At 36.3% G+C, this 19269-nt stretch overlaps 1 protein-coding gene across 1 annotated transcript in view; it reads right to left on the bottom strand.

The window, feature by feature from the left end:
- Positions 1–1558: 1558 nt before the first annotated feature.
- The window catches only part of LOC131854078 (uncharacterized protein K02A2.6-like), a 37691-nt gene continuing 19980 nt past the window's right edge, over positions 1559–19269 (bottom strand). The window contains exons 2-3 of the mRNA XM_059205201.1: positions 3341–4001; positions 1559–3117 (exon numbers count right to left, since the gene is read on the bottom strand). Coding sequence (XP_059061184.1) covers positions 1559–3117; positions 3341–4001 — 2220 coding nt within the window. The remainder of the gene's footprint in view (positions 3118–3340; positions 4002–19269) is intronic.

Genomic DNA, 19269 nt, shown 5'->3' with positions numbered 1-19269 from the left:
AATAATCGGTATATCGATCCAATTGAGAAGAACTGGCAAGAAACTTAATTGAATTACTTTTTTTTTAAAGCCAGTTTATATACAATGTATATTTATATATATAGGTGTCTATGTGTAACATTAAATGAAAATCCCGTGCATGAACAACTATTGCCATGCACGCTCGTCATTCAAGTAATCGTTTAGTGAGTAATAGGCTTCGCTCAGTAAATATGAATTGACAGATGTTTTAAATTTATTTAAGGGGAGTTCCAGTATATCCTTTGGTATCTTATTGTAAATTTTTATACCTATAAAAGACCTATTGCTTTTTCTAAACGATACTTGGGGACAGCAAGTTTGTCTTTTAATCTAGTATTAATATTATGAATATTGCTGTTTTTTGGAAATAAGTTAAGATTTTTATGAACATATAGGATATTTGTATATATAAATTGAGAAGCAACGGTGAGAATATTTGCCTCTTAATTTCTATCTTAATGAGTCACGACTCTTTTTATACTACTGTACTTTTTAGACTAAGTGTATAAAACAAAAAGTATATAAAAAACATCACATTCTGAATATGGATAAATGATTATAAAAACTGCAACTGACTCTCACTGTAGGTCTAACACAGACCGATACAAACAAACATACTGATGAATACAATCATACGAGGAATCGAATCCGCAACCATTGGAAGTAAAGCTGTATGCTAAACAGCTAGACCACCTAATTAGAATAGATACTCGCTAAGGCATCTTTCATATTCATTAAAATATATAATTCCGTCGAGAATGGAATATAGGACAATCTGAGTTACTTTTTACCCAAAAGTAAAATTAGATTGTATCATAATTACGTGTTTATTACCTATTTAAACTAACTTTACGAGATATTCAAATCAAATTCAAAATATCTTTATTCATGTAGGTCTATTACAGACACTTATAATATATCTGTAATGTCTATAAAATACGGGAGCACAATAATAAACACCTGTAGGTCGAAACTCAAGTTTATTTCCAACTACCTACGAATAACTGGTTTACAGATTACCTACATTACATCTCCTCCACAATTAAATTAAAACTGAGGGGAAAAATAGCAGATAGAATACAAATATGTAGATAGCTTATAAAATATAAGTTTGTGTAAGTAATATGCAAATATATATATAAATAGGTCATTAATCCCTATCACAATACAGCGAGTAAAGAAAATGACATGTAACTTTCTAAAACAAGTCCCGTCTATAACATGATTTACGTATGCACAGGAATATTAAGATTAAGTTTAAGTAAAAAACATTTGTAATAATGAACTCGAAACTGTGGAAACTGCCTGAGAGTTTTTTTTTAACACAATATCCATACTGTGTGTATCTAATCTACTACAACATATTATATTTATAGTATACCTATAACTTAGACTCTAATATCTATATAAATATTATAACCGTGACTTATATTTAGATTCTATATCTTTAGTTTATAAAAAAAAGGTAACAACAACAACAAAAAAAATACTGAAATATAGTACACCATAATCTGTAGTTATATCTAACGTATGTATATCAAAGAAATAATATTTTTGGCGGGTAAACTCTTCGACCCGACCGTGTGCGGCGGACTTCGGGAACAGACGATACACGTAACGTTGATCGCTCGTCGGGTACATCGCTGGGAGGCGTTCCATACAAGCCATCGTCGGCGTCGCTGAGTGCCGACGGTTCGGGGGAGCCGGGCGGCGTGCGGGGACTGCGCGCAGGCGGCCCGCTCGCGTCCGGTACACCCGACTCCGGGGCTATAGGTGACGAAGCCGACTGAACCGATTCGTGACATTGAGCCGTCGCGCCCTCGTGCTTTTCATATGACCAAGCAGCTCTATTTAACGCACGATTATTAATCTTGGCGTCTAGTAATTGATTTACGTGACGCCTCCAAACGATGTCTGTCCCCTTCACGTTTACGTGGTACAGAACCTTACCTACACGATTGACAACCGAGCCCAAAACCCACACAGGTTTTTTTGGGTTAAATCGATAATCTCTTATCCATACGTTATCACCCTGAGAAAAAAACCTTCCTTTGCCACCAAAATTACGCCTCTGTCGACCCTGGTGTAACCGCACACGATCATTCACGAATGATTGCTTAGCTGTATCGGTTGATGCTCCTACAGAAATGAGATCGAGCTTACAGCGTAAGTTCCTATTAAACATAAGCATTGACGGCGATACTCCGGTCGTACAGTGTGGCGTATTTCGGTAATGAAATAAATAATCATCTAGCCGACTGTTAATGTTTTTAATTGTACCATCCTTTAGAGCATTTTTAATGAATTTTTTACACGTTCGCACCGCGTTCTCGGCGAGTCCGTTACTTTGTGGTGAATAAACGGGTGTCAATATGTGTATAATACCATTAACCTTACAAAATTTTGCAAACTCAGCAGACGTGAAAGTTGTAGCATTGTCTGTTACAATTGTTTTGGGCAATCCGAATCTCGAAAAAACTTTCTTTAGATTAAAAATTAAACATTGAGAAGTCATATTTGACATGTCTAAACATTCTATCCACTTACTATGCGCGTCGACCAAACAAAGAAATGTTTTATTATGTAAAGGTCCGAGATAGTCCAAATGAATTCTATCGAAAACAGCCAAGGGCCAATCCCATGGCTCCAGTGTAGCTTTTGGTGGTGACGACCGAAGAGAAATGCAACGATCACAGTTAGACACTACTTGTTCAATGTCTCGATCAATACCCGGATACCAACAACGCTCTCGAGCTAACGATTTCATTTTTATAATTCCCAAGTGTGCAGCGTGCAGTTCTTGGATGACAGCCGGCCTGTACATCTCCGGCACAACTACACGATGTCCACGCATTAGACATCCATTATCAACATGCAGTTCATGCTGACACCGGCTGAATGGCAACAATTCAGCTCGTACTTTTCTTGGCCAACCTTTATTTACGTACTGTATCACCGCAGAAAGCGTATTATCAGCAATAGTAGCTGACTGCATCTCACCTAATGATGCGGGAAGCGCGGCGCCAGCTTCGGCTAGTGCATTTATGTAACTTGGTAATTCAGTACAAGTATCGACCTCCGGCGGTTCCATTTCGACTGGAAAACGACTCAAATAATCAGCAACATTATTTTCCCCGCTAATAAATTCTATTTTATAATTGTACGCAGCGAGAATTAATGCATAACGTTGAAGCTTGGATTCAGTCATTTGAGGAACCCCTTTGTTTGGTGAAAAAATTGGATAATAAGGGTTTATGATCGGTCCTTAAAATGAAAGGTTGCTGACGGCCATAAAGGTACTGATGAAATTTTTTTATACCGTAAATTATGGCCGTAGCTTCTTTCTGGATCTGACTGTATTTACGCTCACTCTTATTCAATGCCCGTGACGCATAGCTAATGGGACGCTCTGTGCCGTTGTGGTAACGCACTGCTAATACCGCACCTAGGCCGCCCGGCGCTGCGTCCACGGTGAGCACCAGCTGTTGTCGGGGGTCAAAGTGAGCCAACACTCGTGACGAACCCAACTCTTTTTTTACATCATTAAACGATTTTTGATGTTTTTCCGACCAAACCCACTCAACATCCTTTCGCAATAAACTATGTAATGGTTCTAGTATTACCGCCGCTTGCGGTATGAAACTGTGATAAAAATTTACAATACCTAGAAATGACTTTAATTGTTTTGTATTAAGAGGTACCTTTACGTCCATAATAGCTTTGATCTTATTTGGATTTTTATGAATACCATCACGATTTATTATAAAGCCTAAATATTCAACCTTTTCCTGAAGAAATGAACATTTGCTTTTTTGTAATATCAATCCCGCGCCTCTTAACCTATTAAGTACTTGTTCCACACGTTCCCAATGTAACTGAGGAGTAGGTGCTGCAATAAGCGCATCATCAAGAAAACACACTACTCCATCAATGCCACAACAACTGAACCATAGCACGTTGAAAAAGTGCTGGTGCGTTCGCTAAACCAAACACGAGTCGCGTATAAACAAATAATCCTTTATGTGTATTTATACACGTATACTCCTGAGACTGCTCATCTAGCAAAAACTGATTGTAACTTTGCGACAAGTCAAGCTTGCTAAAATAGCGACAACCGTGCAATGAAATACACAATTCGTTCAGTTTTGGTAATGGATATGAATCTACTTTCAATATTTTATTTATGGTACCCGAATAATCGCCACATATACGTACTTCGTTATTCTTTTTTAATACGGCCACAATCGGCGATGCGTACTTCGAGTAGGAAACGGGTTTTAAAATACCTATTTGTACGAGTCTATCCAATTCTGCACTCACTTTATCCCTTAATGCAAAGGGCACCGTTCTAGCCTTACAAAATTTAGGGGTAGCGCCCTCTTTTAAATGTAATGACAATTTGTATTGGTTAAAAGTGCCGAGTTTGTCCGAAAAAAGGGACTTATATTTCATTAAAATACGATTAGCATTCAGTGAACAGTGATTTACTGCTACAAGTTCTAAATTAAATTTATATAAAAAATCTCTACCAAGAAGTGAAACCGGGCCGTTATTCACCACATAAAATCTACACTACAATATCAAATCTACCGTCAGTTCAGAATGATTTCGAGATGAGAAGAACTGACAAGAAACACAGCTCGTATTCTTTTCAAATAAATGTTGTACATGTTTACAATAATACAGATTCATTTAAATTCAAATTTGTGAGAATAGTGTGACCACCAGCATTTTAAATGAATGAGCTTAAGGAAACTGTTATTTTGTTGGCTTAAGTTCATTTAACTGTTTGTAACGGTATGTATCAATAAGTAAGGTTTTATAATACATAATTTTTCCTAAACAGATAAAATGAGATCATTTGGAAATGGTGTCATTTGACATCAATTTGAGTCACTCTCTCCATTATGACAGTGGTGATGAGTAATGTTATTGTGATTCACTCTGAGTGGTTTTATTTTCAGTAGGTGTCCACTGTCTCCATCGTCCACCAACACGTCCTCTCGCTCTCAATACGAATTACGCAGTGAAATAATGCCAAATAATAATAATAATAATAATTTCAGGACAATTCACACAGCGCCATCTAGACCCAAGTTAAGCTAGCTAGAGCTTGTGTTATGGGTACTAGATAACTGATACATATACATAGAATTTTTTTTTTTCGTAAATACATACATATTATACATAGAAAACACCCAGACCGATACAAACAAGCATACTCATGAATACAAATGTTTCTGCCGTGCGAGGAATCGAACCCGCGACCATCGGTCATAAAGCGGTGTGCTTGACCGCTAGACCACCGATGTCGTCAAACAAATACGAGAAGTTCAAAGTTGTAAACATTTAATGTTTTCTTTTATAGATGATGACCTGATTTCTAGATTTAAGAGTACTAATCGCGAAAACAATTATTCAATACTAGCTTTTACCCGTGGCTTCGGGCAATTCAAACGGGGATCGATATTACGACGGCCTGAGCCGAGGTTCGAACCCCTAGTGGTGCCCTGAGCTCTGAGTTGGCCTTCAGCCGCTCCATAAGTCCTTCCTTTGGTTTGGAGTGCCATCTGCACTCGCCCCCTAACGTCCGGTGAAGCTGTAAAGGCCAGCTGCGGCCAACAGCATTCCGAAAAAAAAAAAAAAAAAAAAAGGCTTCGCTCCCATTACTTCATTGCTGGCTACTAGATGGCGTTGAAGTAGCAAAAAGTTGATATATTATTTTTTCTTTTATATATTTTTTTTTAATAAAAAGTATTCTATGTTCATTGTAATACCTCCAAGAACATGTATACAAAATTTCATGATGATCGGTTCAGTAGTTTTTGCGTGAAAGCGTAACAAACATGTCTACTTTCATATTTATAATTTTAGTAGGGATTCTGGCTTTAAACATTGTTACTGATATTTCATATTCAAATTGACATTTTATCGTACTTTAGGACTTGTATGAGTAGCAATTATATTTAAATGAAATACATGGAAATCAATGCGATAGAGATTAAGTGCGTAGCGGTTTCTATGTTGATTGTCGCATGCCTAATCCTTGTTGTTAATTAAATATAAGTAAATCAATATTTATTTAAAAGAGCAACACACAAGTTTCTTGCTCATTCTTCTTGTGATGAGTCTGCATTCCGAATGAGCGGTAGAATAAAAAAACTTGACTATTCAAATGTGCTTATATTAAGTTTATTTGAATAAAGATTATTTCTATTTCTATTTCTATAGTTTTCCCTGCGAGGCAGAAACTGAGTTAGCTACTCCCTTTTGTGTAAACATAATAATTCACTCGGCGACATTTCACTGAACCTTTCGTTATCAACCCGGTTAATGAACAATTAAACCTTAAAGCACTCTACAAAAATATACTAAAATTACAAATTTATGATTAAAGTGAATCCACTGCGAGCCGGAGTCGAGTTTGTACAAACAAGTTGAAGAGTAAGGAATGTTTATGCATCGGTGCTCGGCACTGAGCTTGTAATGCGTGATATTCCATTAGTTGCGTCCCCGAGGAAGTCCGGAAGTGTCCCAAAAGTGCTCTTATGCGCCGCGTCGGGCCTCCACGCAAATAGATAGTTAACAAGTGTTAGCTTTTAATTGGAGTGGCGTCGTGTGAAACAACGTAAATAACGTCAGTTGTTATACTGACGATTGAACCGAACAGAGACAGAGCTTGTTGGAAATTTGTCTGCATCCGCACTCTTTGTTCCAACGTTGTCTACTTGTAAAGTTGTTTACATTGAAACACCAAACACGTGTAGGATCGTGTAAGTATCGCCAATAGCAATGGGTTTTATACTGGGCTCGAAAAACTAAAGCAACAAAAGTACTGCATACATGACAGTGTACCTACATATTTAATGTATACGTCTGAAGGAACCAGTTATTTCTTCATTATGAAATTATAGATTTGACCTCGGTGGTCTAGCGGTTTAGAACACCGCTTTACGTCCGATGGTCGCGGGTTCGATTCCTCGCACGGCACAAACATTTGTATTCATGAGTATGATTGTTTGTATCGGTCTGGGTGTTTTCTATGTATAATATGTATGTATTTACGAAAAAAAATATCTATGTATTTGTATCAGTTGTCTAGGACCCATAACACAAGCTTTAGCTAGCTTAACTTGGGACTAGATGGCGCTGTGTGAATTGTCCTGAGATTATTATTATTATATAGATGTAGGTAATGCAGTAGTTTTTTCTGGTTTTCGGCTATTCTTTTAAACCATATTTCGTTTAAACCGACCGAGAAATGGTCATGTAAATGTTACATACAGATACACGAGGTCTGTGACGCAATGAGCTCTTGTAATTTCTTGACCTAATTCAGAATTTCTTTCTTGTCTATAAATAAATTAAAGTTTTTATTTAAAAAGGAAGACTATTATTGTTCTTATCGCCAAACTGCAATTTTTAGATATTACTAGCTGTCCCGGCAAACGTTGTTTTGCCATATAAATTAATAACGCTATAAAAAAATAGGGGTTGATGATAGAAGGGTGAAAATTTAGGATTGTATGTATTTTTGTATGTTGTATCATAAAAAATAGAATCATAAAATTTTGTCTAAAAACTAAAAAAAAAATTTAGGGGTGGACTACCCCTAACATTTAGGGGGATGAAAAATAGATGTTGGCCGATTCTCAGACCTACTCAATACGCTCACAAAATTTCATGACAATCGGCCATGACATCAAGCCATTTCGGAGGAGTATGGGAACGAAAACTGTGACACGAGAATTTTATATATAAGATTTAAATAGAGTAATTCAACTGAGTTTCTTGCCAGTTCTTCTCAATTGGATCTATATACTGAACTGGACGGTAGAAAAAAAATATATAAAAATGTGACTTTTATAAAACGCTAAAATGATTTTTGAATTTGAATTTTAATAAAATTAAAACGCAGTAAAAGTACCCCTAGCCGTGATTACTGAACTGACATGTGTCACCAGCGCGCCACACTTACGCGACAGAGATCTGTAATCAGTGCGGTGCACGCGTGGATGTGGATGGTGGTGCACCGTCCTGCAACACGTGCAAGTGTTCGCTGTCGACTGTTCACTGTCGGTACAAATATTTCATAAGATTAACGGCGGCTATTTCGGTGTGCGCCGGCGCATCCGACGAACCATTCACCGCATTAACTCCCAGCTATATTACTGATTAAAATGTTTCTGTAAACGGCTGCACATGTTTGCTCGTAAATTGTTAAGGAAACGTGATCGATCAGTCTACATCTATTGACAATTATTAACACGCGGTCTAATCTTACAATAGATATTCAGGTGCATTTAGTAACACTAAGAGAAGCGATTACACATTGCAAACTGTGTCATAGATGTAAATGTCAGATTCAAATCTAATTTACGAAACACAACGTTCATTAGAGTTAAGTATTTTTTTTTTAAAGTATCATAATGGAATGGTGCTTTCACCTGCGCTAACAGTTTACGCTGGCGGGGCACCAGTGGAGGATGATAGGATGAACATGAAGTCAGATCAGTTAGCCCATCGTGACATATTCAACGTAAATTTATCACGATGGTTTCCAGGGGGAACCGCGTGAAGGTCGACCTGACACGGTACATTGCTAGCAATGGCAATCTTATTTTATTTTATTTCATTTTACGCTTTCTTTATATTAACAAATAAGTTGCATTTTGAGTCGATATTTGTAACTTTGTATAAAATTCACCGTTACTGTAAACAAATCTGCATGATTATATCTCAAATAAACTGTGATTAACGTCGTTGGTGATACATTTATCTTTCATCTCAGCACACATTGTATGTATATACAATATTGTATTACTGTTTGTTAGTCACAAATTAATTTAAAAAAATGGTATCATTAGTCCACATTATTAAGAATCCTCTTCCCTCGATGTTAAGTAGAGTAGTTTAGAAAACTGAATGATTCACGCACGCTGGCGCACACGCCCGTGCCCTCCGACTAGGCTAGCCAGATGTCCCGAAAATCCGGGATTGTCCCGGAATTATGCGTCATGTCCCGTGCCCAGTAATTAGACCTCATTGTCCCGGATTCTGGAAACCTACTTTGATCATACTACTGTTTTAAATATGACGCGATCGTTATTTATACTTATAATTAGTAAAAATCACGGGATCTTACCACGTTTTATATATATTTGCTGAGTTCCCGATATTTCGGCAGTGTTTCAACCACCATGATATAAAACGTGGTAAGATCCTGTGATTTTCACTAACTACTTTGATTGTTCAATTATTAGGTTTATTAATAAAATTTGCATGCCTACTGAAAAAAGGCATATTACAGCGCAGCCTGCTACTGTCACTGGGGCTTTATTGTTATGTGCATGTCTGTCTGTAATGCGAATAAATGACTTACTTACTTACTAGCAAAGTTTTATGTCTAAACTGCATCTTAAAATTATAACTATCGTTAACTACCTACTATGTACATAGATACCTATCTAATAAAAGTATGTATTTGAGAATAAATGGCATTTTCCTTTTCAAATACAAATATAAATCGTTTCAAAAAAAAAAACAAGATACTTTTTACTATGGTCACGACCCGACACCGTTGTCCTGAAATTGTTCCGGATTTGATAAGTTTCTATCTGGCAACCCTACCTCCTCTACTACTGTACGTTTATAGTACAGTGTTTAATAACAATGCATGCATAAATTACGGACCACGCCGTCTCAGGTTTGATTAATGAACGTAAAGAACAAAATATCATCGACAAACGTGTATGTAAACACATCTGTACGTCATTGCATGACGATCGCAATGAGATCGAAATGGAAAATGAATACAGTGACTCATTTCTGTAACTTTAAATTTATACTACACAAATTGAAATAAAAACACGCTTGAGGTTAAGGATTATAGATATTCCTGTCTTTTCTGAGCTAGCTTGACATCTATCTCCTTTATATGACACTAGCTTTTGCCCACGGCTTCGCTCGCGTTAAGAAGTATTATTATTAATTAGGTATAGTTTTTGCGGCTTTACAGTACTTTCATACAAACTTTCATCCCCTATTTTATCCCCTTAGGGGTGAAATTTCTCAAAATCCTTTCTTAGGAGATGCCTACGTCATAGTAGCTTTATGCATGCAAAGTCTCAGCCCGATCGGTTTAAAATTGACGAAGTTTCATAAAAACTTTCATCCCCTATTTTATCCCCTTGGGGGTAGAATTAATCAAAATCCTTTCTTAGCGGATGCCTACGTCATAACATCTACCTGCATGCTAAATTTCAGCCCTATCCGTCGAGTGGTTTGGGCTGTGCGTTGATAGATCACTATATCAGTCACCTTTGAGTTATATATATATATATATATATATAGATTGCATTATCTACTATTAATACTAATGTATAATTTCAACTAAAACATTACTGGGGAGAAGGCAATTGTTAGTAATGTGCACTCATGACCATACCTCATACTAACTATGGTACCATGTCAGGTTGACCTCCTCGCGGTTCCCCTGGAAACTATCGAGATAAATTCCTAGTGAATTTGCTACGGTGTGCTAACTACCCTGACCTCATGTTCATCTTATCTTCACTGGTACCCCAGCGTAGGGGGGAAGGTGATTGTTAATAATGTGGATTGATAACCCCATTGCTAGCAATGTACCATGTCAGATCGACCTCCACGCGGTTCCCCCTGGAAACCATCGTGTTAAATTCCTGATGAATTTGTCACGATGGGCTAACTGACCTGACCTCATGCTCATCTTGTCATCCTCCACTGGTGCCCCGCCAGCGTAAACCGTTAGCGCAGGCGGGTGCACCATTCCATTATAAACCATAAAAAAAGACTAAAACATTACATCGCTCCTATTGCTGAGTTTACAACAGAACTGTACAAACCATACAACACTACCTCCGGTGGCAATCCAAACATGGATTTTAAAAATGTACATTTTTTTCTTAACTCTATTAGTAATTGTGTCCTCGACATTGATCATGGCTCTCATAAACTCTTTGAGACACGCGACAAAAGAAATTAAACATGACCAGATGGTAAGATCTATTTTCGGAGGCACATTTAAGTACATACAAATGTACTACACATCTTTATTAGAATGTCATTGCGGCCGCCAGCTGTTTTACATTCACCACGAGCGGGTTTGGTAACAAACAACACTGCATGTGTGCCTCGTAGACACACCGACACGCGTCGAGGCGCGCTCTTTAATCAAACTAGTCACGTTGCTTTCAATCAGGGATATCAGATAACCATATAGTAATTTTTGTAGCTGTGACGTGGTCGAGTGGAATGAGTAGCCATGCTCACTAAAATGTCCAAACATGTGGTGTGATGGCGGCGTGGTGGACCGGATCATTGGGCTCCCTAAAATATTGTCGAGTGCAGTGATGACTGACTCATCCGTCATACTCGTGAACGAGTGCTGCTTGTAGAGACTGGTCTGCTCTTATCACTACGACTGATTTAATCTTATTGTATATTTATATTTGACCCAAAAAAATTGTGCTGGTTGGTAGTTTGTATTCACACGTTTCGACTTGTAAAATGTGAACTTACAAGGATTATTTAAAAGAGCAACACACATGTTTCTTGCTCGTTCTTCTTGTGATGAGACAGCTTTCCGAACGAGCGGTAGATTAAAAAAAAGGTTATGACTATTCAAAAGTGCTTAAATTAAGTTTATTTGAATTCTATTCTATTCCATCTATTGCATATGTTGAAGAAATATATTGAGGAAACTATCATTACAATGGAAATTCGGGGTCAAAAGGAGCTTTTCAAATTATTATCTGCCGCTTGTAATTGAGTTCCAAAACTGCCGTTTGTAAAAGAGGATCAATAACGATGAGATAAGACCAAGCGCAAACCCATCTATACATATAAATAAAACTGGTGTGTCTGTTTGTAATATTGAAATAACCGTTTTTTACTACATGCTTATGAATATAAGTACGACAAATACACCGAAATAACATTTTTTTAAATTTTTGACTGTCTATTTGTTCCGGCTAATCTCTGAAGTGGTTGGACCGATTTTGACGGGACTTTTTGGCAGGTAGCTGATGCTAAGGAGTAATTTAGGCTACTTTTATTTTAGAAAAATAAAGTTAAATTCAAGTACAGCTAGTTTATAAATAAAGTTAAAAAAAATAATTTAAGGCGATGGCCGCAAATGGCACTGTATAAATCGTATATTCTTTACTGAATGTCATATAGAAAACACTATAGTTATAATAAAAAACATAGAGAATAAAAAAGATGTATACAACAGTTTGTATTACAATACCGTAAAAAATAAAAATATACCCTAATCTGAGGTAGAGTATGAAATCAAACCAATTAGCAGTGTTCCTAGTATTTACTAGCAATTAACTATAATTGTTTCCAAATGGAAACCTCGTGGTGTCGACCCAACATGTACATTAGAACATCAGCCAGTAGACCCTATTACTAGTTATTACTAACAACCTGTTCGTCGCACGACAGATGCTAATAGCAACTTGGATGTTTCATAAAATTTTAATCTTTTGAGACAGACTTTACCTGTTATTTCATTTTAAAACTCGTTATATTATTGACAGATTTGGATTTTATCAGAGTCTTAAACCACAAGGTGTAAATTTATTTTAAAAATAGTCTTTCAAGCTATAATGCAAAATAGAACTGCACATCACTGAGGTGTAGAATTTGGAGGAGCGCAAAACAGCCTCCATTGCAAATATATTCCAGAGGCCCTGGGTATTACTTCACTGCTGCGGAGCCAATGCACCTGGACGTGGATATATGAATTAAGACTAGACATATATATTGTAACTAGCTTTTGCCCGCGGCATCGCTCGCGTTAATTTATCCCTTAGGGGTGGAATTTATCAAAATCCTTTCTTAGGGGATGCCTACGTCATAGTAGCTTTATGCATGCAAAGTCTCAGCCCGATCGGTTTAAAATTGACAAAGTTTCATACAAACGTTCATCCCCTATTTTGTCCCCTTAGGGGTGGAATTTATCAAAATCCTTTCTTAGGGGATGCCTAACATAACATCTACCTGCATGCCAAATTTCAGTCCGATCCGTCGAGTGGTTTGGGCTGTGCGTTGATAGATCACTACGTCAGTCACCTTTGAGTTATATATGTATTATATATTTAGATATTTAGATTTACTAATATAGTTTATAATTTGTTTACTAACATAATATGAATGGATATCTGAATTAAATTAATTAAATTAATAAGCAGTGTTTGGGATCGGACACTAGAAAGAAAAAGAAAGAAAGAAAATTGTTTATTTGGTACACTGAAAATAATTTTTAAAATTTAATTTACATTTTATATTAATAATTAGAGTACCAACTAGGTCTCCGCTCAGCATATGTCGTGACGGGGTGCCACCACGCTGGTTTTCAGCGGACACCTTCATATACAATAAACATAATAAAATAATAATAATAATACACATACATACATAAATCCAGGCGGACAACACAAAGCAAACATTTACGACATACTACCATATATAAATAAACATCAAACATAAACTACACACTGAAAACATAAATTCTGGTGACACTAGTATTACCCTGCATTACCCCGCTTCTGGAGTGCAGACACATCACGGCACAGTTTTCTGAGTGAGGAGGAGTATTTTTTTAAATTTATTTTTAAAAATCTGTACACTATGTTTCTTTAAGTTATTTGGGCTCGACGTCGAGAGTGGAGCGAGTCACACCGTCACCAGCGAGCGGTGGTCGCCGCGGCGCCGGTTTTGGAATTAGAGCTGTGTGTCCAGATAACGATCAGATACGCGTTCTCAGATCACTATCGGTGGCCGCGGCGCGTGTGATGTCGCGGCGCGGGGCGGCGTCTTTGTACTTGCTGTCAACATTTTCTTTGACACACAAAATTAACTTTCACTGAAACGTTAATCTATTTATCGTATGCAATCTGCATTCTGAATATATTCTTTGGAATACTATTTCAGTTCACATATTAAATCGTTTCGTACAGGTCGGTAGTTATAGGCAGTGATTAATAGTGTATTAGTAAGCTTTATTTTATACTAAACAGCTACATATTACGTGTACAGCGAAGGTCAAAGGTTACGTAGACTCACATACACGCTCGGCGATAGCTCAAACTTTTCCGGCGAGTTTAGTAGGCGGCCCGGCCCGCCGCGCCGCGCTCTGTCTCACCTGCGAATAATTCAGTGCGTTTCTACTTCAAGGACTTTGAGAGAAGATCAATAGGGGTAAAAATAACAAATTGAATGCGCTCAAGTTAGTGAGGGCCAGGCCAGGGCCACCGGGCCGTGTAATGGTTACAGTGGGCCGATCGATTACCAACACTGCTAGCAGCCGGCCCGGCACACTCACTGGACAACAGGTGTTTGACGCGGGAGTGGAGTACTCACAGCGACCACTCGCAATGTAATTATTATACTTATGTCACTGTTTCGTGTCTTGGAATTGAACATGAAAATAAAACAGACAGGGCCTTGATAAATCACAGGTTAAATATTTAAGAAAACAGAACATCTGTGAAATGAGTGGACCGATTTTGACAGGAATTTTATTGGCAGGTAGCTGATGTAGTAAGGAGTAACTTAGGCTACTTTTTTATAGAAAAATAAAGTTAAATTCCACGCGGACCAAGTCGCGGGTACAGCTAGTAGTGAATATCTTACTACGAGTTAAAATACACGCGTAAGATGTATGATATTAAAATTGAAAACACATACATTAAAATATATGTTAAGTTATAGTGATAAGTATCCGAAAAATATATATCTGTGGCATATTGTTACCTTTCGTATAGATATACGACGACCTCGGTGGTCTAGCGACCTATGATCGCGGGTTCGACTCCTCGCACGGCACAAACATTTGTATTCATGAGTATGATTGTTTGTACCGGGCTGGGTGTTTACTATGTATATGTATGTATTTAAAAAATATCTATGATACATAGATACATAGATATGGGTACTAGAAAACTGATCTAGTACCCATAACACAAGCTTTAGATAGCTTAACTTGGGTCTAGATGGCGCTGTGTAAATTGTCCTCAGATTATTATATATTATATTATATTATTTTATCTATGAAACGCTGTCTATGGTAACATGTTCAATAAAAGCACGGATCGGATTCCATCTTCCTTCTCGGAGAAAAAGCCGACCGAGCAACAAGTGTACACAGTGGTTTCAATTATTGTAATTCCTAAAATACTGTCCGTCCGTCCGTATGTATGCTTAAATCTTTAAAACTAAGCAACGGATTTTGAAGCGGTTTTTTTAATAGATAGATGAGTGATTCAAGAGGAAAGTTTTTATGCATAATAGAACTAGAATGAAGCCGGGGTGGGTAGTTAGTTTTTTATATTTTGTTATGTGATTATAAATAAATATGTATATTTGCGTTAGGTAGTAAATATAAAGCGAGTACCCAGACCAGGAGTAAAGTGAAATAAAAAATTAACGGCTCTTGGGTGGTTGAAGCAAATTATACAAATGGACGAATAAACTAAGTTCTGGGTTTGTGACTAAAACAAATTAAGCTCAGTCCATTTATGTGTAGGGTTACGGAGTTACAGTTTATACACATTTATATGGGCCATAAATAAACGGTATGATTTAATATATACTTTTACATATTAATTTAGATTAAGGTCATAATTTTTGAAAATCATTAAAAAAACTTAAAATCCATAGCGCTGACAATATGATCTGATTGCACTAAGAATGAGTGCGTAGCAGTGTCTATATCTTACTTGTTATATTGTAATTATTATTATTTATATAAAAAAATACATCTATTCAAAAGAACAACACACAAGTTTCTTGCTCATTCTTTTTGTGATGAATCTGCATTCCGAATGAGTGGTAGAATCAAAATATGACCATTCAAGAGTGCTTGTAATGAGTTTATTTGAATAAAGATTACCTCCATTGGTGCAACATTGGAGTTCTCATTAAGCTCTAACTGCTATGAGTATTATTTCCTGCGATAGACAGAAGCTCCTATAAACGAGGGCATTTCCATGTCAGGGGCACAAGGAAACAATCACGAATAACGTATTAACCGCAGGCTAATTGGATAAACTCGCTTTGTTAATTGAAATGTGGTTACAAATAGTCTATTTAGTTTAGTGAAATGCTCGCGAATGGCATCCTCTAGCGGCTTACTACCTTGACTTACAGTTCCAAGTAATGCGAGTGTTACTGGAGCGGGAACACAACTACTATTTTAATAAAATCCAAATACTAGTAAAAATGTGTATTCTTCCCAAAAGGGCTCACAGCGAGAAGTAACAAAACAATAAGTATTTAGTCAAAAGTGACATATAAAAAATAGATATAAAAATATAAAGTTTATAAAAAGAATGATAGACAAGCTGCCAGTAACAGCGAGTTTAATTTCGAACGATTTTAATAAAATATATAATAATAATAATTTTATTGGCACCAAATTTCCAAATTTACAGATTCATTCTTATTCTAATACTTAATTAAATAAAAAAACGCATTCGGAAATAAATGTACGTGAAGATACTGTGAGTGCAGTTTACCGATATGAATATCGAGCAAGTTACAGTAGTAGCAACAAACGAAGACGTGTGAAGGTGGACGTATGTGTCTGCTCATAAAAAACATTTTATTTTCCATCTACCCGCTGCTCTTCAGTTTACCCGTGATCATGGCTGTTGAAAAGCTGCCGAAACGGGAACTCAATAAATAAATATAAAACGTGGTAAGATCCCGTGACTGTCTGTTTGTTCCGGCTAATCTCTGAAATGACTGGACCTATTTTGACGGGACTTTTTTTGGCAGGTAGCTGATGTAATAAGGAGTAACTTAGGCTACTTGTATTTTAGAAAAAAAAATACAAATTGTACGTATATTCTGATAAACTATTTTAATTAAATACGCATCATACATTTCAGAGAATTGAACACCGTATAATGGACTCTAACTTCATCCAGTGACAAATAAATAAAAAATGTATGTAGTGTAATGTTACAATTGCATGGGTACATTCATATTTTAACTTAGTCTTTCCAGTGGATACATCGATTCGATGGATACATCGATAACAAACAAATATGAGGTACGATGGGCTTGTTTCTCTCTGGATTCGAATATATTATAACCAACGCACATTTGGACGAGTTGAGTTTCAAGCAGTCGTTAAGGCACATTATATAATTAAATCTTTATACTTTATTCCTTTTGCTTCGATATTTTATTTGTATTTTTGCTAATTCTCTGGTATAGTGACATTCTCTAGTTTTGATTCTGTACTCTTAAATTTATATATAAGATTTTACGTTATTCGTTATTTATTATAGGTATTTAATTTTGAACAAAATTATCCTTTTCATCATTTAAGACATTTTAGTTTTAACACAGATAAGGTAATATATTATAATAAAATAGAAACTCAAATGTTGGACCCATGCGAAGCTGTGTCGTGTTGCTAGTGAATATTAAAGGTAAGTTCTGTCTACCAGTATTTTGGTTGATAATACAACATGTTACAATAAGATACCAAAAGATATACTGAAATTACACTTAAATAAATTCAAAACATCTGTTGAATCATACTTACTGAGCAAAATCTATTTCTCTCTAAACAATGACGAGCGTGCATGGCAATAGTTGTTCATGCACTTGATTTTCATTTAATATTAGACATAGACACCTATGTATATAAACGGGCTTTTAAAGAAATTAATAATTCAATTGAGTTTCTTGCCAGTTCTTCTCAATTGAATCTATATACTGGACGGTAGTGAAAAATATAATATAAAAAAGATTACGTTCATAAGCGGCTAAAATGTCCTACATGATTAAATTGTTTTCAATTTGAATTTGAATATGTTTTATAGTATGTCTTTGACAATACAATAATGTAGGAACTAGTAGATGTGTATATGTATGAGCGGTGGTGGCTGGCGCGGAGTGCGTGTCAGTGCGCGCATGTGAGCACTTACGGCCAATTGATCGCAATTCAGGAGACAGTCCGTGATTTAGAGGCACGTACCGCTGCGTACATACCGACAAATCAGCTCCACCAATGAATAACACCACAATACGGTCAATTGGTTTTTATTTTTATCATACCATGTGAACGAGCTATCTAGCACGCGTCTACACAGCTATATGTATATATAAAATTGGAGTGTCTGTTTGTAATATTGAAATAACCATTTTTTACTACATGAATATGAATATAAATACGATATTTACACCAAAATAACATTTTTTACAATTTTTGTCTGTCGGTCTGTTTGTTCCGGCTAATCTCTGAAATGCTTGGACGGACTTTTTTGAATAAGGAGTAACTTAGGCTACTTTTATTTTAGAAAATAAAGTTAAATTCCACGCGGACGAAGTCGAGGGAACATCTAATAATAAATAAATAAATAACCTGGAACATAGCACACAGCGCTGTCGTGTGCTGGAGTATGAATACATCTATCACCATTTGATTTTTGTAACAATCTTATTATAATATCCTAATTCTATACCAAATCAAATATATAAAAAATTTTTTCATAACATTTTAGCCGCTTATGAACGTCAAGTTTTTCTTGTTTTAATATATTTTTCCCTACCGTCCAGTTCAGTATACAGTTTTAATTGAGAAGAACTAGCAAGAAACTCAACTAAATTTCTATGACCAAACGTTTGGACATTATTTGAGGCTCTCTTCTTGGGAATGTAGAGAACATTTGGCCAACGTTAATGATGTAAATATTACGGTAATAATTTCGTCACACAGCATTATTTCGTCCGAAATAAAAAGAGGATGTACTATTGGTATTGGACAATGATATACATACCTAAATAGTTATATATAAACATATCTAATGTAGGAATATACAGAGTATTATATATAAATATTTGTATTGTATAAGGATCGAACCCGCGACCGCCGGAAGATAAAGCTATATACCATACCGTTTCACCAGCGGAATCGTAAAAATAAACGGAGATTGGTTCTCCCTATTCACTTGAAAATACGTGCTATTTTGAAATATTTATAAGACGGGTCCACTACAATACTATCTGCGTAAAACACCTGTAAATATTTTATTTCAGTGCGCGGCCGTCATTCTCCGCATTCAGGGCGACGCGACGTTAACTGGAGACAATGTTACTATGTATGCCATTTATAAAGCCAGCAAAATAGTTAAATGTCAAATAATAATAATAATAATAATAATCTCAGGACAATTCACACAGCGC

The sequence above is a fragment of the Achroia grisella genome, unplaced genomic scaffold (assembly GCF_030625045.1).
Source record: "Achroia grisella isolate CSIRO2021 unplaced genomic scaffold, CSIRO_AGI_Agris_v1 utg947, whole genome shotgun sequence".
Lineage (NCBI taxonomy): Eukaryota > Metazoa > Arthropoda > Insecta > Lepidoptera > Pyralidae > Achroia > Achroia grisella.
This window is presented reverse-complemented; position numbering and strand designations above follow the sequence as displayed.